At 46.1% G+C, this 20,755-nt stretch overlaps 1 protein-coding gene across 1 annotated transcript in view; it reads left to right on the top strand.

Annotated features, from left to right (window-relative positions):
- Positions 1-20,755, top strand: part of LOC115183498 (ras-associating and dilute domain-containing protein) — a 45,971-nt gene that overhangs the window by 24,075 nt on the left and 1,141 nt on the right. The window contains exons 5-12 of the mRNA XM_029744705.1: positions 10-198; positions 513-1,163; positions 1,462-1,644; positions 6,122-6,159; positions 7,716-7,873; positions 8,488-8,600; positions 10,545-10,661; positions 10,839-10,971. Coding sequence (XP_029600565.1) covers positions 10-198; positions 513-1,163; positions 1,462-1,644; positions 6,122-6,159; positions 7,716-7,873; positions 8,488-8,600; positions 10,545-10,661; positions 10,839-10,971 — 1,582 coding nt within the window. The remainder of the gene's footprint in view (positions 1-9; positions 199-512; positions 1,164-1,461; positions 1,645-6,121; positions 6,160-7,715; positions 7,874-8,487; positions 8,601-10,544; positions 10,662-10,838; positions 10,972-20,755) is intronic.

Raw genomic sequence — 20,755 nt, 5'->3', positions numbered from 1 at the left:
ACTAATCAGTTGGGGGGTGCAGACGAGCCGAAGCGTTACTATTCGACCCTGCCAGGACCTCTGAGGACGAGGGGGAGTCAAGGGGGGGCCACGACCAGGAAGAAGGAGGGAGAGGGGGGAGGAGCGGGGGGAGGAGGGGTGAGACATTCCCTCTACCAGTCCCCTCACCTGCTGCTGCTGCAGGGATACAACAAACAGGTACCAACTACACTACCTGACGGATACATGTTGGGATATATGATACAGCAGACAGACAGGTACCAACTATATATATTTAATATATATTGTGTTATATATACAGTATATTTAATATACATAGTGTTATATATACAGTATATATAATATATATTGTTATATTTACAGTATATATAATATATAGTGTTATATATAATATATAGTGTTATATATAATATATAGTGTTATATATACAGTATATTTAGTATATATATATTATATATATTTAATATATATTTATACAGTATATATAATATATATTGTGTTATATATTCCAGGACTGCCTGGTGTACCTGTTGAACAGAGAGCAGCACACTGTGGGTCAGGAGACCCCGTCAGCCCGACCAAACATCTGCCTGTCCTCTCCTGACATCCTGCCACTCCACTGTCGCCTCCACCGCGTCCCTGCCCCCCGTCGCCATTGCAGTACCCCCAACAACAACAACAACACCTCCGCAGCCGCCGCCGCCATCACCGGGGACGACCGCTTCTGCGTTGCCGTGGAGCCCATCCCCCACGCGACGGTCCTGGTCAACTTCTCCCGATGCGAGCAATCCACCCAGCTTCGCCATGGCGACCTGCTGTCGTTCGGAGCCCACTACATCTTCCTGTATAAGGACCCAACGGGTGCCAAACCCCTCCCCGCCCAGACGCTGGCACGCCTCCGAACCCTGGGGCAGCTTTACGAGGCTGGGGGAGGGGGGGTGGAGACAGAGGGTGGGACAGAGGGGGGAGGGACCTGTAAGATGTGTGGCTCATTGTTAAAGGACAGGGGGGTGTTGTCCTCCCAAACCGGCCCCCCCGCCAGGCGCAGTTTCAAACCACACCTGGTGAAACCCCGAGGCGGGGGTGTGGGGGGGACAGGCGTCGTAACGACGATCTTGGCGGGACAGAACCAGAAGAGACGCCTACAGCTAGACTTTGAACAGGTAAATAAATATAGGTTGTTGTAGAGTAATCAGTGAATGTATTTATATAACAGCTAGACTCTGAACAGTTGTAGAGTAATCAATCAATGTATTTATCTACAGCTAGACTCTGAACAGTTGTAGAGTAATCAGTCAATGTATTTATCTACAGCTAGACTCTGAACAGTTGTAGAGTAATCAGTGAATGTATTTATCCTGTGTTGTCACTTTGGAAGTCCAGGAATAGTTGCCCCAATGTTTATTGAGTTGAGTTGAACTGAACTGAATCAAACTGAACTGAATCATTTAATTCCGTCAGGCCCACGAGGACGCCCTGGTGAGCAGGATCATGTCTCTGATCGAGCCGGGCGGAGACGATCACAAGTTAGCCCCTGCCTACCTGCTGTGTCTCTGCATACAGCACTCTGCCTCCGCCTTCCCACCAGGCTGCTTCGGCAAACTTCTGCTGAAGATAGTACGATGTATACAGACCATCTCCTGGGTGAGAGGGAGGGGCCTAGACGGAGAGGGAGGGGTTTGGAAGGGGTAGGAGGGGCCTAGAGGGAGAGGGTTTAGAAGGGGTAGGAGAGGTTTAGGTGGAGTGGGAGGGGTTTGGAAAGGGTAGGAGGGGCCTAGAGGGAGTGGGAGGAGTTTGGAAGGGGTAGGAGGGGCCTAGAGGGAGAGGGAGGGGTTTAGAAGGGGTAGGAGAGGTTTAGGTGTAGAGGGGCATGTTATTACTTGTCCTGAGAAACAATAGACCAACTTTCATTAAGAAGTGATGGAAGTTACTGACTCGGATCTGTTGAACTCGTTCAGACAAAATAACAAATATTTTGACTCATTTGGTCAATTTGTTTCAGTAATGCCCAGAGCACGCAGAGCACCCCCTGCCAGCGAACGATAAACTAAAAACTGGACAGAATCATGACTCTGCAAGCCTCTCGTTCACCACAGGGGGCTTATTGGAGCTTTTTGGAGCTTTTCTCAGTCTTTTATTACACAAGGCTCCAAACAATGTGCATTTGTAATTGCTAGGCACACAAATACGATTACTTATTGATACCTTTGAAACGAAGTCTCGTTGCGGCCACATCCGGACTATATTGTGAACGACTCTTGGCGGAATGCTTGACTGCCGCCAGTGTGATTAGGACAACAGGCCTATCATTTGCGAACTGCAGTATTAAAACACATTTTACATTTTTATTTAACTAGGCAAGTCAGTTAAGAACAAATTGTTCTTTACAATGACGGCCTACCCCGGCCAAACCCAGACGATGCTGGGCCAATTGTGCGCCGCCCTATTGGACTCCCAATCACGGTCGGCTGTGATACAGCCTGGAATCAAACCAGGGACTGTAGTGACGCCTCTTGCACTGAGATGCAGCGCCTTAGACCACTGCGCCACTCAGGAGACAAAGCATCCCCGCAAACGATTTGAGTTCGAGTTTGTTGCGCAGATGCTGTGCATGTTTTGGTTCTACAAAAGCTGTGTCCATCATAACATTCAATAATCAATGAATTGCATTCATTCTTGCGCCATGCGATCAATGATCAGTTGTAAACGTCTTTTTCTTCTCTATGCTGCCTGCAGCATGATCTATTTCCCCTCATGCACATGACAGACTGTTGCTGGTCGGAGCGCGTCTCTGGAGCCGCTGAGCCGGAGGAGCGTGTATTCATCCTGCTGCTGTAGAATTCATGGCTGCCGTCAGGTCAAACCAACGACTAAAATGAACGAGTCACTCGGGAAAAACGAATCATGACTCTGGAGTCGGTAAAAAGAATCATGACTCTGGAGTCGTTTAAAAGAATCATGACTCTGGAGTCGTTAAAAATAATCATGATTCTGGAGTCGTTTAAAAGCTCTAGTCGTTGACGAAGTGAATATCACTAATAATAAGGGCTTTGTTTTACGGTTTAAGATCATTATTCTGGTTGACTTGCTGAAGGAATTTATCAGATTACAGGATCTGAATGGATTCAACTCTTAGCTGATGCTGTACTTGTAGTATAACTTCAACATCTTATCCACATGATGGGTTAGGATTCAGGGGTTAGGGTTCAGGGGTTAGAATTCAGGGGTTAGGATTCAGGGGTTAGGGTTCAGGGGTTTGGATTGAGGGGTAAGACAGAGTAGAGTAGAGGTTAGGGTTCAGGGGTTAGGGGTTAGGGTTAGACAGAGTAGAGTAGAGGTTAGGGTTCAGGGGTTAGACAGAGAGAGGGTTAGAGTTCAGAGGTTAGGGTTAGACAGAGAGAGGGTTAGGGTTAGACAGAATAGAGTAGGGGTTAGGGTTCAGAGGTTTGGGTTAGACAGAGAGAGGGTTAGGGTTCAGAGGTTAGGGTTAGACAGAGAGAGGGTTAGGGTTCAGAGGTTAGGGTTAGACAGAGAGAGGGTTAGGGTTCAGAGGTTAGACAGAGAGAGGGTTAGGGTTCAGAGGTTAGACAGAGAGAGGGTTAGGGTTCAGAGGTTAGACAGAGAGAGGGTTAGGGTCTCTGGGGTTAGACAGAGTAGAGGTTAGGGTTCAGAGGTTAAACAGAGAGAGGGTTAGGGTTCAGGGGTTAGACAGAGAGAGGGTCAGGGTCTCTGGGGTTAGACAGAGAGAGGGTTAGGGTTAGACAGAGTAGAGTAGGGGTTAGGGTTCAGGGGTTAGACAGAGTAGAGTAGGGGTTAGGGTTCAGGGGTTAGACAGAGTAGAGTAGGGGTTAGGGTTCAGGGGTTAGACAAAGTAGAGTAGAGGTTAGGGTTCAGGGGTTAGACAGAGAGAGGGTTAGACAGAGTAGAGTAGGGGTTAGGGTTCAGGGGTTAGACAGAGTAGAGTAGGGGTTAGGGTTCAGGGGTTAGACAGAGTAGAGTATGGGTTAGGGTTCAGGGGTTAGACAGAGTAGAGTAGGGGTTAGGGTTCAGGGGTTAGACAGAGTAGAGTAGAGGTTAGGGTTCAGGGGTTAGACAGAGAGAGAGAGAGGGTCAGGGTTCAGAGGTTAGACAGAGAGAGGGTTAGGGTCTCTGGGGTTAGACAGAGAGAGGGTTAGGGTTCAGAGGTTAGACAGAGAGAGGGTCCGGGTCTCTGGGGTTAGACAGAGAGGGGTCAGGGTTCAGAGGTTAGACAGAGAGAGGGTTAGGTTCTCTGGGGTGAGACAGGGTTAGGGTTCAGAGGTTAGACAGAGAGAGGGTCCGGGTCTCTGGGGTTAGACAGAGAGGGGTCAGGGTTCAGAGGTTAGACAGAGAGAGGGTTCAGGGTTTCATGGAGAAACAGGTCAAGCCGTTGATGTTTTGTTAATACTTTAACACCCTCTCATCCCTTTCTAGTGCTGTCTGACTATTCAACACCAGGCTTCTCTCCTGTGTTATAGTCACCTACAGTGTTAGTGAGCTAGCAGCAGGCTTCTCTCCTGTGTTATAGTCACCTACAGTGTTAGTGAGCTAGCAGCAGGCTTCTCTCCTGTGTTATAGTCACCTACAGTGTTAGTGAGCTAGCAGCAGGCTTCTCTCCTGTGTTATAGTCACCTACAGTGTTAGTGAGCTAGCAGCAGGCTTCTCTCCTGTGTTATAGTCACCTACAGTGTTAGTGAGCTAGCAGCAGGCTTCTCTCCTGTGTTATAGTCACCTACAGTGTTAGTGAGCTAGCTGCTAGCAGCAGGCTTCTCTCCTGTGTTATAGTCACCTACAGTGTTAGTGAGCTAGCTGCTAGCAGCAGGCTTCTCTCCTGTGTTATAGTCACCTATAGTGTTAGTGAGCTAGCTGCTAGCAGCAGGCTTCTCTCCTGTGTTATAGTCACCTACAGTGTTAGTGAGCTAGCTGCTAGCAGCAGGCTTCTCTCCTGTGTTATAGTCACCTACAGTGTTAGTGAGCTAGCTGCTAGCAGCAGGCTTCTCTCCTGTGTTATAGTCACCTATAGTGTTAGTGAGCTAGCTGCTAGCAGCAGGCTTCTCTCCTGTGTTATAGTCACCTACAGTGTTAGTGAGCTAGCTGCTAGCAGCAGGCTTCTCTCCTGTGTTATAGTCACCTACAGTGTTAGTGAGCTAGCTGCTAGCAGCAGGCTTCTCTCCTGTGTTATAGTCACCTACAGTGTTAGTGAGCTAGCTGCTAGCAGCAGGCTTCTCTCCTGTGTTATAGTCACCTACAGTGTTAGTGAGCTAGCTGCTAGCAGCAGGCTTCTCTCCTGTGTTATAGTCACCTACAGTGTTAGTGAGCTAGCAGCAGCAGTGGTGACTGTAGACTGTTGTAGTCAGGTTCAGTAAGTCCATTGTTCCCTATGGGCCCTGGCCAAAAGTACTGCACTATATAGGGAATAGGGCTGTGGTGTAAAGTAGTACACTATATAGGGAATAGGGTGCCATAGGGCCCTGGTCTAAAGTAGTGGACTATATAGGGAATAGGGCTCTGGTCTAAAGTAGGACACTATCTATGGAATAGGGTTCCATTTGGGGTGTACACTAAGTCTATTGTAGTCAGGTAAACAAATGATGTGGTGTTTTAATGATTGTTGAGGTCTTTTGTCTGATTAGCCAGCTGATTAATTATGCAGATCTCATTGAGAGGTCAGAGATGCCGTCAATACGCGCCGTAGGAATACAGGAAGCATCCACCTCTCAGAATAAAAGATGCCGCTTCGCTTTAACATACTTTATTCAAAATGTTTCAAATCACATTTCATTCTTTTAAGCCCTTTTTTTATACATCAGCAGTTGTCACAACGTGCTTTACAGAAACCCAGCCTAAAACACCAGAGAGCAGAAGCAATGCAGAGGCCGAAGAAAAGTGTCTAGAAAAATAACCCGGATGGCATTATTGTTTTTCATTTTGCGTGTGTGTGTGTGTGTTTATGTGTGTGTTTATGTGTGTGTTTATGTGTGAAGTTACAGAGAGCTGAGAGAGAGAGAGAGAGAGAGAGAGACTTTTCTTTCGGAACGTAAGATCCACCTACACACACTGTTAAATCTTTGATGAGCTTCCAATTGCCACGTGTGTGTTTCAGGAGAAGACAAAGGAATTGGCACAGAAGCAAGCTCAGCAGTGAGTATCATATTCCGCCTTGTAGCACTGTGTGGCTGTGTGGGTGGGTGTGTGTGTGTGTGGCTGTGTGTGTGTGTGTGTGTGTGTGTGTGTGTGTGTGTGTGTGTGTGTGTGTGTGTGTGTGTGTGTGGCTGTGTGTGTGTGTGTGTGTGTGTGTGTGTGTGTGTGTGTGTGTGTGTGTGTGTGTGTGTGTGTGTGTGTGGCTGTGTGTGTGGCTGTGTGTGTGGCTGTGTGTGTGTGTGTGTGTGTGTGACCCCTCATTCTCCTCTCTCTCTCATCTCTCTCTTCTTTCTCCTCTCAATTCAATTCAATTTAAGGGGCTTTATTGGCATGGGAAACATATGTTAACATTGCCAAAGCAAGTGAAATAAATAATAAACAAAAGTGAAATAAACAATACAAATTAACAGTAAACATTACACTCACAACAATTTCAAAAGAATAAAGACATTTCAAATGTCATATTATGTCTATATACAGTGTTGTAACGATGTGCAAATAGTTAAAGTACAAAAGGGAAAATAAATAAACATAAATATGGGTTGTATTTACAATGGTGTTTGTTCTTCACTGGTTGCCCTTTTCTTGTGGCAACAGGTCACAAATCTTGCTGCTGTGATGTCACACTGTGGTATTTCACCCAGTAGATACGGGAGTTTATCAAAATTGGGTTTGTTTTCTAATTCTTTGTGGGTCTGTATAATCTAAGGGAAATATGTGTCTCTAATATGGTCATACATTGGGCAGGAGGTTAGGAAGTGCATCTCAGTTTCTACCTCATATTGTGGACAGTGAACACATAGCCTGTCTTCTCTTGAGAGCCAGGTCTGCCTACGGTGGCTTTTCTCAATAGCAAGGCTATGCTCTCTCTCTCCCCTCCTCTCTCTCCTCTCCTGTCTCTCTCTCCACTGTCCCATCTTGTCACGACTTCCGCCGAAATCGGCTCCTCTCATTGGTCGATCGGCGGTCGACGTCACCGGCTTTCTAGCCATCGCCGCTCCATTTTTCATTGTTCCGTTTGTTTTGTCTTGTTCCCTGCACACCTGGTTTTCATTCCCTAATCACACTACATGTATTTATTCCTCTGTTCCCCCTCATGTCTTTGTGTGAAATTTCTGTGTTACGTGTTAATTGTTGACGTGCCAGACTGGTTTGCTTATACCGTGTTGTTCACGAAGATGTTTATTGTTAAACGTAAATGATTGTGACTGTTTTGCGCGTTTTGCACTTTCGCCTATGGGCTGGAGGTTTTGATGCAGTTGCGTCCATCTGTTGGTTTCTCCTGCCTCAATAAAGTGTGCTTCTGTTCACAACTCTCTGCTCTCCTGCACCTGACTTCGCTACCAGTACGCACACACCTGACACATCTCCTCTCTCCCACCTCTTGCTCTCCTCTCCTGTCTCTCTCTCCTCTTTCCTCACTCCCCTCTCTCCCCTCCTCTCCCCTCTCTCCTCACTCCCCTCCTCTCTCTCTCCTCTTTCCTCACTCTCCTCTCCCCTCTCTCCTTTCTCCCCGCCTCTCTCTCTCCTCTCCTGTCTCTCTCTCCTCTCTCCAGTCAGGACCCGGCCTCCCTGTCTCTCCTGTCCATCAGTGATCTGATCCCAGACCTGCAGGTCGTATTCTTCTGGATGTCCAACAGTATAGAGATCCTCTACTTCATCCAACAGAAGGCCCCAGCGTACACACAGGGCATAGAGACGCTCGACTCTAAAGGTACACACTCACAAGGAGAGGGGAGGAAAGAGAGTCTTCTGGGATGTCTAGGTTCAGCAGTCATTATTCACTGTGACATAGAATGTACGGGTCTCTGTCTCTCTCTCTCTCTCTCTCTCTCTGTCTCTGTCTCTCTCTCTCTCTGCCTCTCTCTCTCTGCCTCTCTCTCTCTGCCTCTCTCTCTCTCTCTGTCTCTCTCTCTGCCTCTCTCTCTCTCTCTGTCTCTGTCTCTCTGTCTCTCTGTCTCTGTCTCTGTCTCTGTCTCTCTCTCTCTCTGCCTCTCTCTCTCTCTGTCTCTGTCTCTCTCTCTCTCTCTGTCTCTGTCTCTGTCTCTGTCTCTCTCTCTCTGTCTCTCTCTCTCACTCTCACTCTCGCTCTCGCTCTCCTTCTCTTTTTGCTTTCTCTTCTCATCAGTTTTTCAGTGTCAGAAAGTTGTGGAAACTCTCCTTGAGTCCATTACATGAACGGTGTGTAGCTCTGTGACACAAAATCTCAATTGAATTCAATTTAAATTCAAGCTGTAACACAACAAAATATGGAATAAGTCAAGGAGTTTGAATACTTTCTGAAGGCACTGTATATTTTATATTGTTTATACATATATTTATATTCAGGTTCCAAGGAGTCGTTGCTATCGGCGACCATCTCAGCCAATGAGGAGGCTATGACCATCCTGGAGGAAGTGATCATGTACACCTTCCAGCAATGTGTCTACTACATCACCAAGGTAACTGTTACTCTGTACATTACATCATCGTGGTAACCGTTACTCTGTATACTAAATCACCAAGCTAAACATTACTCTCTATACTACATCACCAAGGTAACCATTACTCTCTATACTACATCACCAAGGTAACCATTACTCTCTATACTACATCACCAAGGCAACCGTTACACTCAGAGGGGTGAGACAGAGGGGTGAGACAGAGGGGTGAGACAAAGAGGAGAGAGACACAGAGAGGAGAGAGTGGGTGACTATATTGTGTCTTGAGCTTGGTCAGGCCAGCTTTAACTTCCTCACAACAGTGTTAGTCAGGAAAGAGTTATCCCACTGAACCTGGACACAATCCATTCACACAGACATCAGGGTGTGTCAGTAGCTCAGCAGGTGGTCCTCTACTCACCACTGAGGATAGAGGTCATGTCTGTCTGTCTCACCACTGAGGATAGAGGTCATGTCTGTCTAGCTCACCGCTGAGGATAGAGGTCATGTCTGTCTAGCTCACCGCTGAGGATAGAGGTCATGTCTGTCTAGCTCACCACTGAGGATAGAGGTCATGTCTGTCTAGCTCACCGCTGAGGATAGAGGTCATGTCTGTCTAGCTCACCACTGAGGATAGAGGTCATGTCTGTCTAGCTCACCACTGCGGATAGAGGTCATGTCTGTCTAGCTCACCACTGAGGATAGAGGTCATGTCTGTCAAGCTCACCACTGAGGATAGAGGTCATGTCTGTCTAGCTCACCACTGAGGATAGTGGTCATGTCTGTCTAGCTCACTACTGAGGATAGAGGTCATGTCTGTCTAGCTCACCACTGAGGATAGAGGTCATGTCTGTCTAGCTCACCACTGAGGATAGAGGTCATGTCTGTTGGAAGCTAATGTGTGTGTAGCTAACTTGTGTGTGTAGCTGACGTGTGCGTGTGTTGCTAACATGTGTGTAGCTAAGTTGTGTGTAGCTAACTTGTGTGTGTGTGTAGCTAACTTGTTTGTAGCTAACGTGTGTAGCTAACTTGTGTGTAGCTAATGTGTGTGTAGCTAACTTGTGTGTAGCTAACGTGTGTAGTTAACGTGTGTGTAGCTAATGTGTGTGTGTGTAGCTAATGTGTGTGTAGCTAACGTGTGTGTAGCTAACGTGTGTGTAGCTAACGTGTGTGTAGCTAACGTGTGTGTGTGTGTGTGTAGCTAACTTGTGTGTGTAGATAACATGTGTGTGTAGCTAACATGTGTGTAGCTAACATGTGTGCAGCTAACATGTGTGTGTGTGTGTAGCTAACTTGTGTGTGTAGCTAACATGTGTGTGTAGCTAACTTGTGTGTGTAGCTAACGTGTGTAGCTAACTTGTGTGTAGCTAACTTGTGTGTAGCTAACATGTGTGTAGCTAACATGTGTGTAGCTAACATGTGTGTGTGTGTAGCTAACTTGTGTGTGTGTGTGTAGCTAACATGTGTGTAGCTAACATGTGTGTAGCTAACATGTGTGTGTAGCTAACATGTGTGTGTAGCTAACATGTGAGTGTAGCTAACGTGTGTGTAGCTAACGTGTGTGTAGCTAACTTGTGTGTAGCTAACTTGTGTGTAGCTAACGTGTGTAGCTAACTTGTGTGTAGCTAACTTGTGTGTAGCTAACCTGTGTGTGTGTAGCTAACCTGTGTGTGTGTAGCTAACTTGTGTGTGTAGCTAAGTTGTGTGTGTAGCTAACGTGTGTGTGTGTGTGTAGCTAACGTGTGTGTGTGTGTGTAGCTAACGTGTGTGTGTAGCTAACGTGTGTGTGTAGCTAACGTGTGTGTGTAGCTAACTTGTGTGTAGCTAAGGGGGCCCAATAAAATTATAAAATATTTTCTATTGTGTTTATTTCTATTGTGTGTCTGTGTGTGTGTGTGTGTGTGTGTGTGTGTGTGTGTGTGTGTGTGTGTGTGTGTGTGTGTGTCTAATTTGTGTGTGTTCCAGTCCCTGTACGTAGTACTTCCTGGTCTGCTGGACTGTAACCCGTTCCCAGTGGACAGCTCTGAACCCTGCTGGAGAGGAGGTACAGGGTTTCCTGAGCCCGTACGCAGGGTCCTGCAGGTACCATACACACACACACACACACACGCACATAGGTTAGACACACACACACACACACATATATATGATTCCTGCATGGAATATATTTGGCATTATACAGTTTTACATTTCTGTCACTTTGGTGTGTGTGTGTGTGTGTGTGTGTGTGTGTGTGTGTGTGTGTGTGTGTGTGTCCAGGTGTTCCAGTGCAGTCAGGAGTTACTCCAGGGGTACCAGGTCCACTCAGAGGTCCAGGCCCAGATGTTCTCCTACCTCTTCTTCTTCTCTAACGTATCTCTCTTCAACCAGCTCATGGACAAGGGTGAGACACGTGGACGCACACACACCCACACACACACACACACACACATTTACATTTCATTTGACATTTTAGTCATTTATCGAGAGCGACTTCCAGTTAGTGCATTCATCTTGAGATAGCTAGGTGAGACAACCACATCTCAGTCATAGTAAGTACATTTTCCTCATTAAGGTAGTTATCAGCAAGGTCAGAGCTAGAAGGAAAAAGTCAAGTGTTATTTCACGAAAGGCAAGGCTGTGTTTTTTTTGTGTGCTGTGGGATGATTTAAGACACTCTTTGAAGAGGCAGGGTTTCAGATGCTTTCAGAAGATGGGCAGGGACTTTCTTGTCCTAACATCAGGGGGAAGATGGGCAGGGACTTTCCTGTCCTAACATCAGGGGGAAGATGGGCAGGGACTTTCTTGTCCTAACATCGGGGGGAAGATGGGCAGGGACTTTCCTGTCCTAACATCAGGGGGAAGATGGGCAGGGACTTTCCTGTCCTAACATCAGGGGGAAGATGGGCAGGGACTTTCCTGTCCTAACATCAGGGGGAAGATGAGCAGGGACTCTCCTGTTCTAACATCAGGGGGAAGATGGGCAGGGACTCTCCTGTCCAAACTTCAGGGGGTAGATGGGCAGGGACTCTCCTGTCCTAGCTTCAGGGGGAAGATGGGCAGGGACTCTCATGTCCAAACTTCAGGGGGTAGATGGGCAGGGACTCTCCTGTCCTTATTTCAGGGGGAAGATGGGCACGGACTTTCCCGTCCTAACATCAGGGGGAAGATGGGCAGGGACTCTCCTGTTCTAACATCGGGGGGAAGATGGGCAGGGACTCTCCTGTCCTAACATCGGGGGGAAGATGGGCAGGGACTCTCCTGTCCTAACTTCAGGGGGAAGATGGGCAGGGACTCTCCTGTTCTAACATCGGGGGGAAGATGGGCAGGGACTCTCCTGTTCTAACTTCAGGGGGAAGATGGACAGGGACTCTCCTGTCCTAACATCAGGTGGAAGATGGGCAGGGACACTCCTGTCCTAACTTCAGGGGGAAGATGGGCAGGGACTCTCCTGTCCTAACATCGGGGGGAAGATGGGCAGGGACAGCTCTGTTTGTGAGTGGTCAACCTGGGGACAGTGAGACTGAGATGCGCATTCACGAGAATTCAAAATGTTTTTCTTTCAGCCTTTGAATGAATACAACGTTACCCGGTTGGAATATTATCGCTATTTTACGAGAAAAATAGCATAAAAATTGATTTTAAACAGCGTTTGACATGCTTCTAAGTACGGTAATGGAATATTTTGACATTTTTTGTCACGAAATGCGCTCGCGCGTCACCCTTCGGATAGTGACCTGAACGCACAAACAAAACGGAGCTATTTGAATATAACTATGGATTATTTGGAACCAAAACAACATTTGTTGTTGAAGTAGAAGTCCTGGGAGTGCATTCTGATGAAGAACAGCAAAGGTAATCCAATTTTTCTAATAGTAATTCTGAGTTTAGTGAGTCCCAAACTTGGTGGGTGTCAAATAGCTAGCCGTGATGGCCGAGCTATGTACTCAGAATATTGCAAAATGTGCTTTCGCCGAAAAGCTATTTTAAAATCTGACACCGCGATTGCATAAAGGAGTTCTGTATCTAAAATTCTTAAAATAATTGTTTAGTATTTTGTCAACGTTTATCATGAGTAATTTAGTAAATTCACAGGAAGTTTTCGGTGGCTGTGCTAGTTCTGAACATCACATGCTAATGTAAAAAGCAGTTTTTTGATATAAATATGAACTTGATTGAACAAAACATGCATGTATTGTATAACATAATGTCCTAGGAGTGTTATCTTATGAAGATCATCAAAGGTTAGTGCTGCATTTAGCTGTGGTTTTGGTTTTTGTGACATATATGCTTGCTTTGAAAATGGCTGTGTGATTATTTTTGGCAGGGTACTCTCCTGACATAATCTAATGTTTTGCTTTCGCTGTAAAGCCTTTTTGAAGTCGGACAATGTGGTTAGATTAACGAGAGTCTTGTCTTTAAAATGGTGTAAAATAGTCATATGTTTGAGAAATTGAAGTTATAGCATTTTTGAGGTATTTGTATTTCGCACCACACGATTCCACTGGCTGTTGACTAGGTAGCCCAGGGAAGTTAACACTTTTTTTGGTTACTTCTTGATTCCATATGTGTTATTTCATAGTTTTGATGTCTTCACTTGTCACGTTCGTCGTAAGGATGGGACCAAGGCGCAGCGGGAATGTGTATGCTCATCTTCTTTATTATGAAGAAAACCAAAACAAACACTTAACCTCTCTGGCGCAGGTGGGACGAATTCGTCCCACCTACGTAACAGCCACCTGAATTCAGTGGCGCGATTTTTGAATCGTTTGAAATACTATTACTTCAATTTCTCAAACATATGACTATTTTACAGCTATTTAAAGACAACTCTCGTTAATCTAACCACACTGTCCAATTTCAAAAAGGCTTTACAACGAAAGGAAAACATTAGATTATGTCAGGAGAGTGCCCAGCCAGAAATAATCAGACACCCATTTTTCAAGCTAGCATAGAATGTCACAAAAACCTAAACCACAGCTAAATGCAGCACTAACCTTTTATGATCTTCATCAGAGGACACACCTAGGACATTATGTTATACAATACATGCATGTCTGTTCAATCAAGTTCATATTTATATCAAAAAACAGCTTTTTACATTAGCATGTGACGTTCAGAAAAAGCATACCCCCCGCAAACTTCCGGGGAATTTACTAACAGTTTGCTAAATTACTCACGATAAACGTTCACAAAAAGCATAACAATTGTTTTAAGAATTATAGATACATTACTCCTCTATGCACTCGATATGTCCGATTTTAAAATAGCTTTTCGGATGAAGCACATATGAAGTACATAGCCCAGCCATCACGGGCTAGCTATTTAGACACCCGGCAAGATTAGCCTTCACCAAAATCACATTTCCTATAAGAAAAATGTTATTACCTTTCTTGTTCTTTGTCAGAATGCACTCCCAGGACTTCTACTTCAATAACAAATGTAGGTTTGGTCCCAAATAATCCATCGTTATGTTCCATCAACGACGTTTTGTTCTTGCGTTCTAGACACTATCCCAAAGGCAAATCACGGCCACGAGCATGGCGCATTACGTGACAAAAAAATTCTAAATATTCCATTACCGTACTTCGAAGCATGTCAACCGCTGTTTAAAACCAATTTTTATGCCATTTATCTCGTAGAAAAGCGATAATATTCCGACGGGAATCTGCAATGAGCCTAAATAGCCGAATGAAATTTCTCCACGGGGGCGAATCATGCACGCGCCTCATTCAATGACCCTCTGATCGGCCACTTGGCAAAGGCGATAATCTGTTTCAGCCAGAGGCCACCTCGTCATCGTTCAGGTTTTTCCCGGGTTCTGAGAGCCTATTGGAGCCCTAGGAATTGTCACGTTACAGCTAAGATCCTTACTCTTCAATAAACAGATGCAAGATGCACGACTCCTTGTCAGACAGGCCACTTCCTGCATGAAACTTTGTCAGGTTTTTGCCTGTTCTGTTATACTCACAGACACCATTCAAACAGTTTTAGAAACTTTAGGGTGTTTTCTATCCAAACCTGAACAATAATATGCATATTCTAGCTTCTGAGTTGGTGTAGGAGGCAGTTAAAAATGGGCACATATTTTTTCCAAAATTCTCAATACTGCCCCCTATCCCAAACAGGTTAATCAAAACAACGATGAAAAAACAGTCCTGTGAGGCACATAGCTACACTTACGGAACAACCCCTTTTAAAACAAACACCCCCTGCCACGTCCTGACCAAACTACAATAACAAATAACCCCTTTTACTGGTCAGGACGTGACAGTACCCCCCCCCCCAAAGGTGCAGACCCCGGATGCACGTCAAACCAAAAAACACCAAAATAAACCCCAAAACAAAAATAATCCCAAACTAAAGGGAGGGAAGGGAGGGTGGCCACCATCACCGACGGTTCTTGCGCTACACCCCCCCCCCCTCCCCAACCCACCTACTATGGAGGTGGCTCAGGCTCCAGCCTTAGTCCCCAACCTAACCTGTCCACCCCTGCTGAAGGCTCAGGGCTAAGGCGCGTCGCTGGGGACCTCGGGCTGATGCGCGTCGATGGAGACCTCGGGCTGATGCGCGTCGATGGAGACCTCGGGCTGATGCGCGTCGCTGGAGACCTTGGGCTGATGCGCGTCGCTGGAGACCTCGGGCTGATGCGCGTCGCTGGAGACCTCGGGCTGATGCGCGTCGCTGGAGACCTCGGACTGGAGGGCGACTGGGAACTCCGGACTGGAGGGCGACTCTGGGAACTCCGGACTGGAGGGCGACTCTGGGAACTCCGGACTGGAGGGCGACTCTGGGAACTCCGGACTGGAGGGCGACTCTGGGAACTCTGGACTGGAGGGCGTTGCCGGAAGCACTGGACGGGGAACTGTCGCCGGAAGCTCTAGACGGGGAACTGTCGCCGGAAGCTCTGGACGGGGAACTGTCGCCGGAAGCTCTGGACGGGGAACTGTCGCCGGAAGCTCTGGACAGGGACTGTCGCCGGAAGCTCTGGACGGGGAACTGTCTCCGGAAGCTCTGGACTGGACAGGCGCACTACAGGCCTAGTGCATGGGGCTGGCTTTGGAGGCACCAGACTGGTAACACACCTCAAGGCCAGTGCGAGGAGCAGGAGCAGGACGAACTGGACTGGGCTGACGCACTGGAGGCCTAGTGCATGGGGCTGGTACTGGAGGTACCAGACTAGAGACACGCACCTCAAGGCTAGTGCGAGGAGAAGGAACAAGACGTACTGGACTGGCCTGATGCCCTGGAGGCCTGGTTCTGGCTTTGGAGGCGCCAGACTAGAGACACGCACCTCAGGGCTAGTGCGAGGAGCAGGAACTGGATACACCGGGCCATGAATAAGCACTGGAGGTCTGGAGCGCACAGCCTGCACCACCCATCCTGGCTGGGTAGTCACAGTAGCCCTGCACAGGCGGAGTGCTGGCACAGGGCGAACTGGGCTGTGCAGAGGCCTGATGGCTGCCGTGCGTAGAGCAGGCGCAGGGTAGCCTGGGCCTAGGAGACGTACTGGTGGCCAGATGTGCTGTGCAGGCATACTCCTACCTGGCTGGATGCCCACTTTAGCACGGCACTTGCGAGGGGCTGGAATCGCTCGCACCGGACTGTGCGAGCGCATGGGTGAGTGTGCGCACTTTCGCATAGACCGGCGCTCTCATGACCCGCTGCTCCCCATAATAAGCACGGGGAGTTGGCTTAGGTCTATTACTTGACCTAGCCACTCTTCCCGTGTGCCCCCCCAATTTTTTTTATTGGGGCTGCCTCTCACACTTGCCAATCGGCGCGTATAATGCCTCGTAATGACGCCGCTCCGCCTTGGCTGCCTCCAGCTCCTCCTTAGGTCGCCGGTACTCCCCAGCCTGGTGCCAAGGTCCTGCCCCGTCCAAAATTTCCTCCCATGTCCATGACTGCAAATCCCTCTGCTGCTCCTTCCTCCGCTGCTTGGTCCGTTGGTGGTGGGTAGTTCTTTCACGTTCGTTGTAAAGATGGGACAAAGGCGCAGTGGGAATGTATAAACTCATCTTCTTTATTATGAAGAAAACCAAAACAAACACAATCAAAACAACAACGAAAGAACAGCTACACTTACGGAACAACTACCCACAAAAACCCATGAAAAAACACCCCTACTAAATAGGACCTTCAATTAGAGGCAACGAGGAACAGCTGCCTCCAATTAAAGATCAACCCAATAAACTAAACATAGAAAAGGAAAACTAGAAATATACTAACATAGAACATTAACCAAAAAACCCCGGAACAAACACCCCCTGCCACATCCTGACCAAACTACAATAACAAATAACCCCTTTTACTGGTCAGGACGTGACATCACTATGATTCTACAATGTAGAAAATAGTAAAAATAAAGAAAACCTCTTGAGTAGGTGTGTCCAAACTTTTGATTGGTCCTGTATATATATATATATATATATATATATATATATATATATATATACACACACATACATACATACAGTTGAAGTCGGAAGTTTACATACACCTTAGCCAAATACATCAGTTTCTCACAATTCCTGACATTTAATCCGAATAATAATTCCCTGACTTAGGTCAGTTAGGATCACCACTTTATTTTAAGAACGTGAAATGTCATAATAATAGTAGAGAGAATGATTTATTTAAGATTCTATTTCCTTAATCACATTCCCAGTGGGTCAGAAGTTTACATACAATCAATTAGTATTTGGTAGCATTGCCTTTAAATTGTTTAACTTGGGTCAAACGTTTCAGGTAGCCTTCCACAAGCTTCCCACAATAAATTGGGTGAATTTTGGCCTATTCCTCCTGACAGAGCTGGTGTAACTAAGTCAGGTTTGTAGGCCTCCTTGCTCGCACACGCTTTTTCAGTTCTGCCCACAAATTTTCCTTGACTATCTTGACTTTGCTGTCCTTAAGCCATTTTGCCACAACTTTGGAAGTATGCTTGGGGTCATTGTCTATTTGGAAGACCCATTTGCGACCAAGCTTTAACTTTCTGACTGATGTCTTGAGATGTTGCTTCAATATATCCACATTATTTTCCTACCTCATGATGCCATCTATTTTGTGAAGTGCACCAGTCCCTCCTGCAGCAAAGCACCCCCACAACATGATGCTGCCACCCCTGTGTGGGTACAACATCACCGATGCACTTGCTAATAAAGTTGCTCACCGAATCAGCGTTTTCATCAATGTTGTTGTTCGACGCTATGCGGAACATATCCCAGTCCGTGTGATCGAAGCAATCTTGAAGCGTGGAATCCGATTGTCTGGACCAGCGTTGAACAGACCTGAGCGCGGGTGCTTCCTGTTTTACTTTCTGTCTATAGGCTGGGAGCAACAAAATGGAGTCGTGGTCAGCTTTTCCAAAAGGAGGGCGGGGGAGGGTCTTATATGCGTCGCGGAAGTTAGAATAACAATGATCCAGGGTTTTGCCAGCCCGGGTCGCGCAATCGATATGCTGATAGAATTTAGGGAGCCTTGTTTTCAGATTAGCCTTGTTAAAATTCCCAGCTACAATAAATGCAGCCTCAGGATATGTGGTTTCCAGCTTACATAGAGTCAAGTCAAATGAAGCTCTTTGAGGGCCGTCGATGTGTCTGCTTGGGGGGGAATATACACGACTGTGATTATGATCAAAGAGAATTCTCTTGGTAGATAATGCGGTTGGCATTTGATTGTGAGGAATTCTAAGTCAGGTGAACAAAAGGACTTGAGTTCCTGTATGTTGTTATGATCACACCCCCGCCCTTTTTCTTACCAGAGAGATGCTTGTTTCTGTCGGCGCGATGCGTGAAGAAACCAGGTGGCTGTACCGACTCCAATAGCGTGTCTCGAGTGAGCCATGTTTCCGTGAAACAAAGAACGTTACAGTCTCTGATGTCTCTCTGGAATGCTACCCTTGCTCGGATTTCGTCTACCTTGTTGTCAAGACACTGGACATTGGAGAGTAGTATGCTCGGGAGCGGTGGGCGATGTGCCCGTCTACGGAGCCTGACCAGAAGACCGCTCCGTCTGACCCATCTGCGGCGCTGTTGTTTGGGTCGCCGGCTGGGATCCGATCCAATAGTTATATTTTGTTTGTTTTTAAATCATATCCTTCAGTTACCCTCAACCTCTCCCATCTATCTCTGAACGCCATCCAGTTTGATTTCTATTTGCCCATATATTTTTACCTGTGCTGTTTCACTAAAGTTCAGAACCTATATACATTTTACAGACACAGTATATTTTACATTAGTTATCTTGTTGTTATTAGTCCCCACCCACTCAACCCCTCCCATCAAGCATTTCACTACACTCGCATTAACATCTGCTAACCATGTGTATGTGACCAATAAATTTTATTTGATCTATCTCTTAACCTCTCTAGAGGGTGTGGGACGCTACCATCCCACCTGGCCACATCCAGTGAAATTGCAGAGCGCCAAATTCAAAAACAGAAATACTCATTATAAAAATTTGTAAAACATACAAGTGTTACACATCGGTTTAAAGATTAACTTCTTGTTACTCCAACCATGGTGTCGATTTCAAAAAGACTTTACGGCGAAAGCATACCATGCGGTTAACTCTGAGAACATCGCCCAGCAGACAAATCATTACAAACAGTAACCAGCCAAGTAGAGGAGTAACAAAAGTCAGAAATAGTGATAAAATTATCACTTACCTTTGATGCTCTTCATATGGTTGCAGTCCCAGACTCCATGTTACACAATAAATGTTCGTTTGTTCGATAAAGTCCCTCTTTATATTCAAAACCTCCGTTTTGTTGGTGCGTTTTGTTCAGTAATTCATCAATCAAATCCTTTTTTACCATCTCTGACATGGTGGAATAATACTGTGTTCTCTGACATGGTGGGAATAATACTGTGTTCTCTGAACATGGTGGAATAATACTGGTGTTCCTGACATGGTTGAATAATACTGTGTTCTGACATGGTGGAATAATACTGTGTTCTCTGACATGGTGGAAAATACTGTGTTCTCTGACATGGTGGAATAATACTGTGTTCGCTGACATGGTGGAATAATACTGTGTTCTCTGACATGGTGGAATAATACTGTGTTCTCTGACATGGTGGAATAATACTGTGTTCTCTGACATGGTGGAATAATACTGTGTTCTCTGACATGGTGGAATAATACTGTGTTCTCTGACATGGTGGAATAATACTGTGTTCTCTGACATGGTGGAATAATACTGTGTTCTCTGACATGGTGGAATAATACTGTGTTCCTGACATGGTGGAATAATACTGTGTTCTCTGACATGGTGGAATAATACTGTGTTCTCTGACATGGTGGAATAATACTGTGTCTCTGACATGGTGGAATAATACTGTGTTCTCTGACATGGTGGAATAATACTGTGTTTTCTGACATGGTGGAATAATACTGTGTTCTCTGACATAGTGGAATAATACTGTAAGGCTTGGGTGTCGTACAGGAGGAATCAAATGCAGGAAGCAGCAATACAGGGTAGTGGCTTTAATAAGCACAACGGCTAAAACACAAGCCTCCCCAAAACAGCGATCAAAGCGCACAACAAAACAAGGTGCCCCAAACACAGGGGACAAAACACTGTATGGCGCAAACACACGCACTACTGCAAAATACAAAATCAGATTGTCACCAAGCAAAGCAAACAGAGAAACAATCCCGCACAAAGAGCAGGCGGGCCTGCTGGCTAATAAAGCCCGCTAATCAGCCAACTAGGAACAGGTGCACCTAATAACGAAAAGGGGGGAAAACAAAAAGGGAATCAGTGGCAGCTAATAGGCCGGTGACGACGACCGCCGAGCAACACCCGAGCAGGAGGGGGGCCACCTTCGGTAGGAGTCGTGACAAATACTGTGTTCTCTGACATAGTGGAATAATACTGTGTTCTCTTACATGAGGTAATGAGTGTTTTAATAATACTGATGGGAACATTCATGAGGTAGTGAGTGTTTTAATAATACTGATGGGAACATTCATGAGGTAGTGAATGTTTTAATAATACTGATGGGAACATTCATGAGGTAGTGAATGTTTTAATAATACTGATGGGAACATTCATGAGTAGTGAGTGTTTTAATAATACTGATGGGAACATTCATGAGGTAGTGAATGTTTTATATAACTGATGGGAACATTCATGATGTAGTGTTTTAATAATATGATGGGAACATTCATGAGGTAGTGAGTGTTTTTCA

The sequence above is a fragment of the Salmo trutta genome, unplaced genomic scaffold (genome assembly GCF_901001165.1).
Source record: "Salmo trutta unplaced genomic scaffold, fSalTru1.1, whole genome shotgun sequence".
Lineage (NCBI taxonomy): Eukaryota > Metazoa > Chordata > Actinopteri > Salmoniformes > Salmonidae > Salmo > Salmo trutta.
Note: the sequence above shows the minus strand (reverse complement) of the source record. Positions and strands in the feature narration are given on the sequence as shown.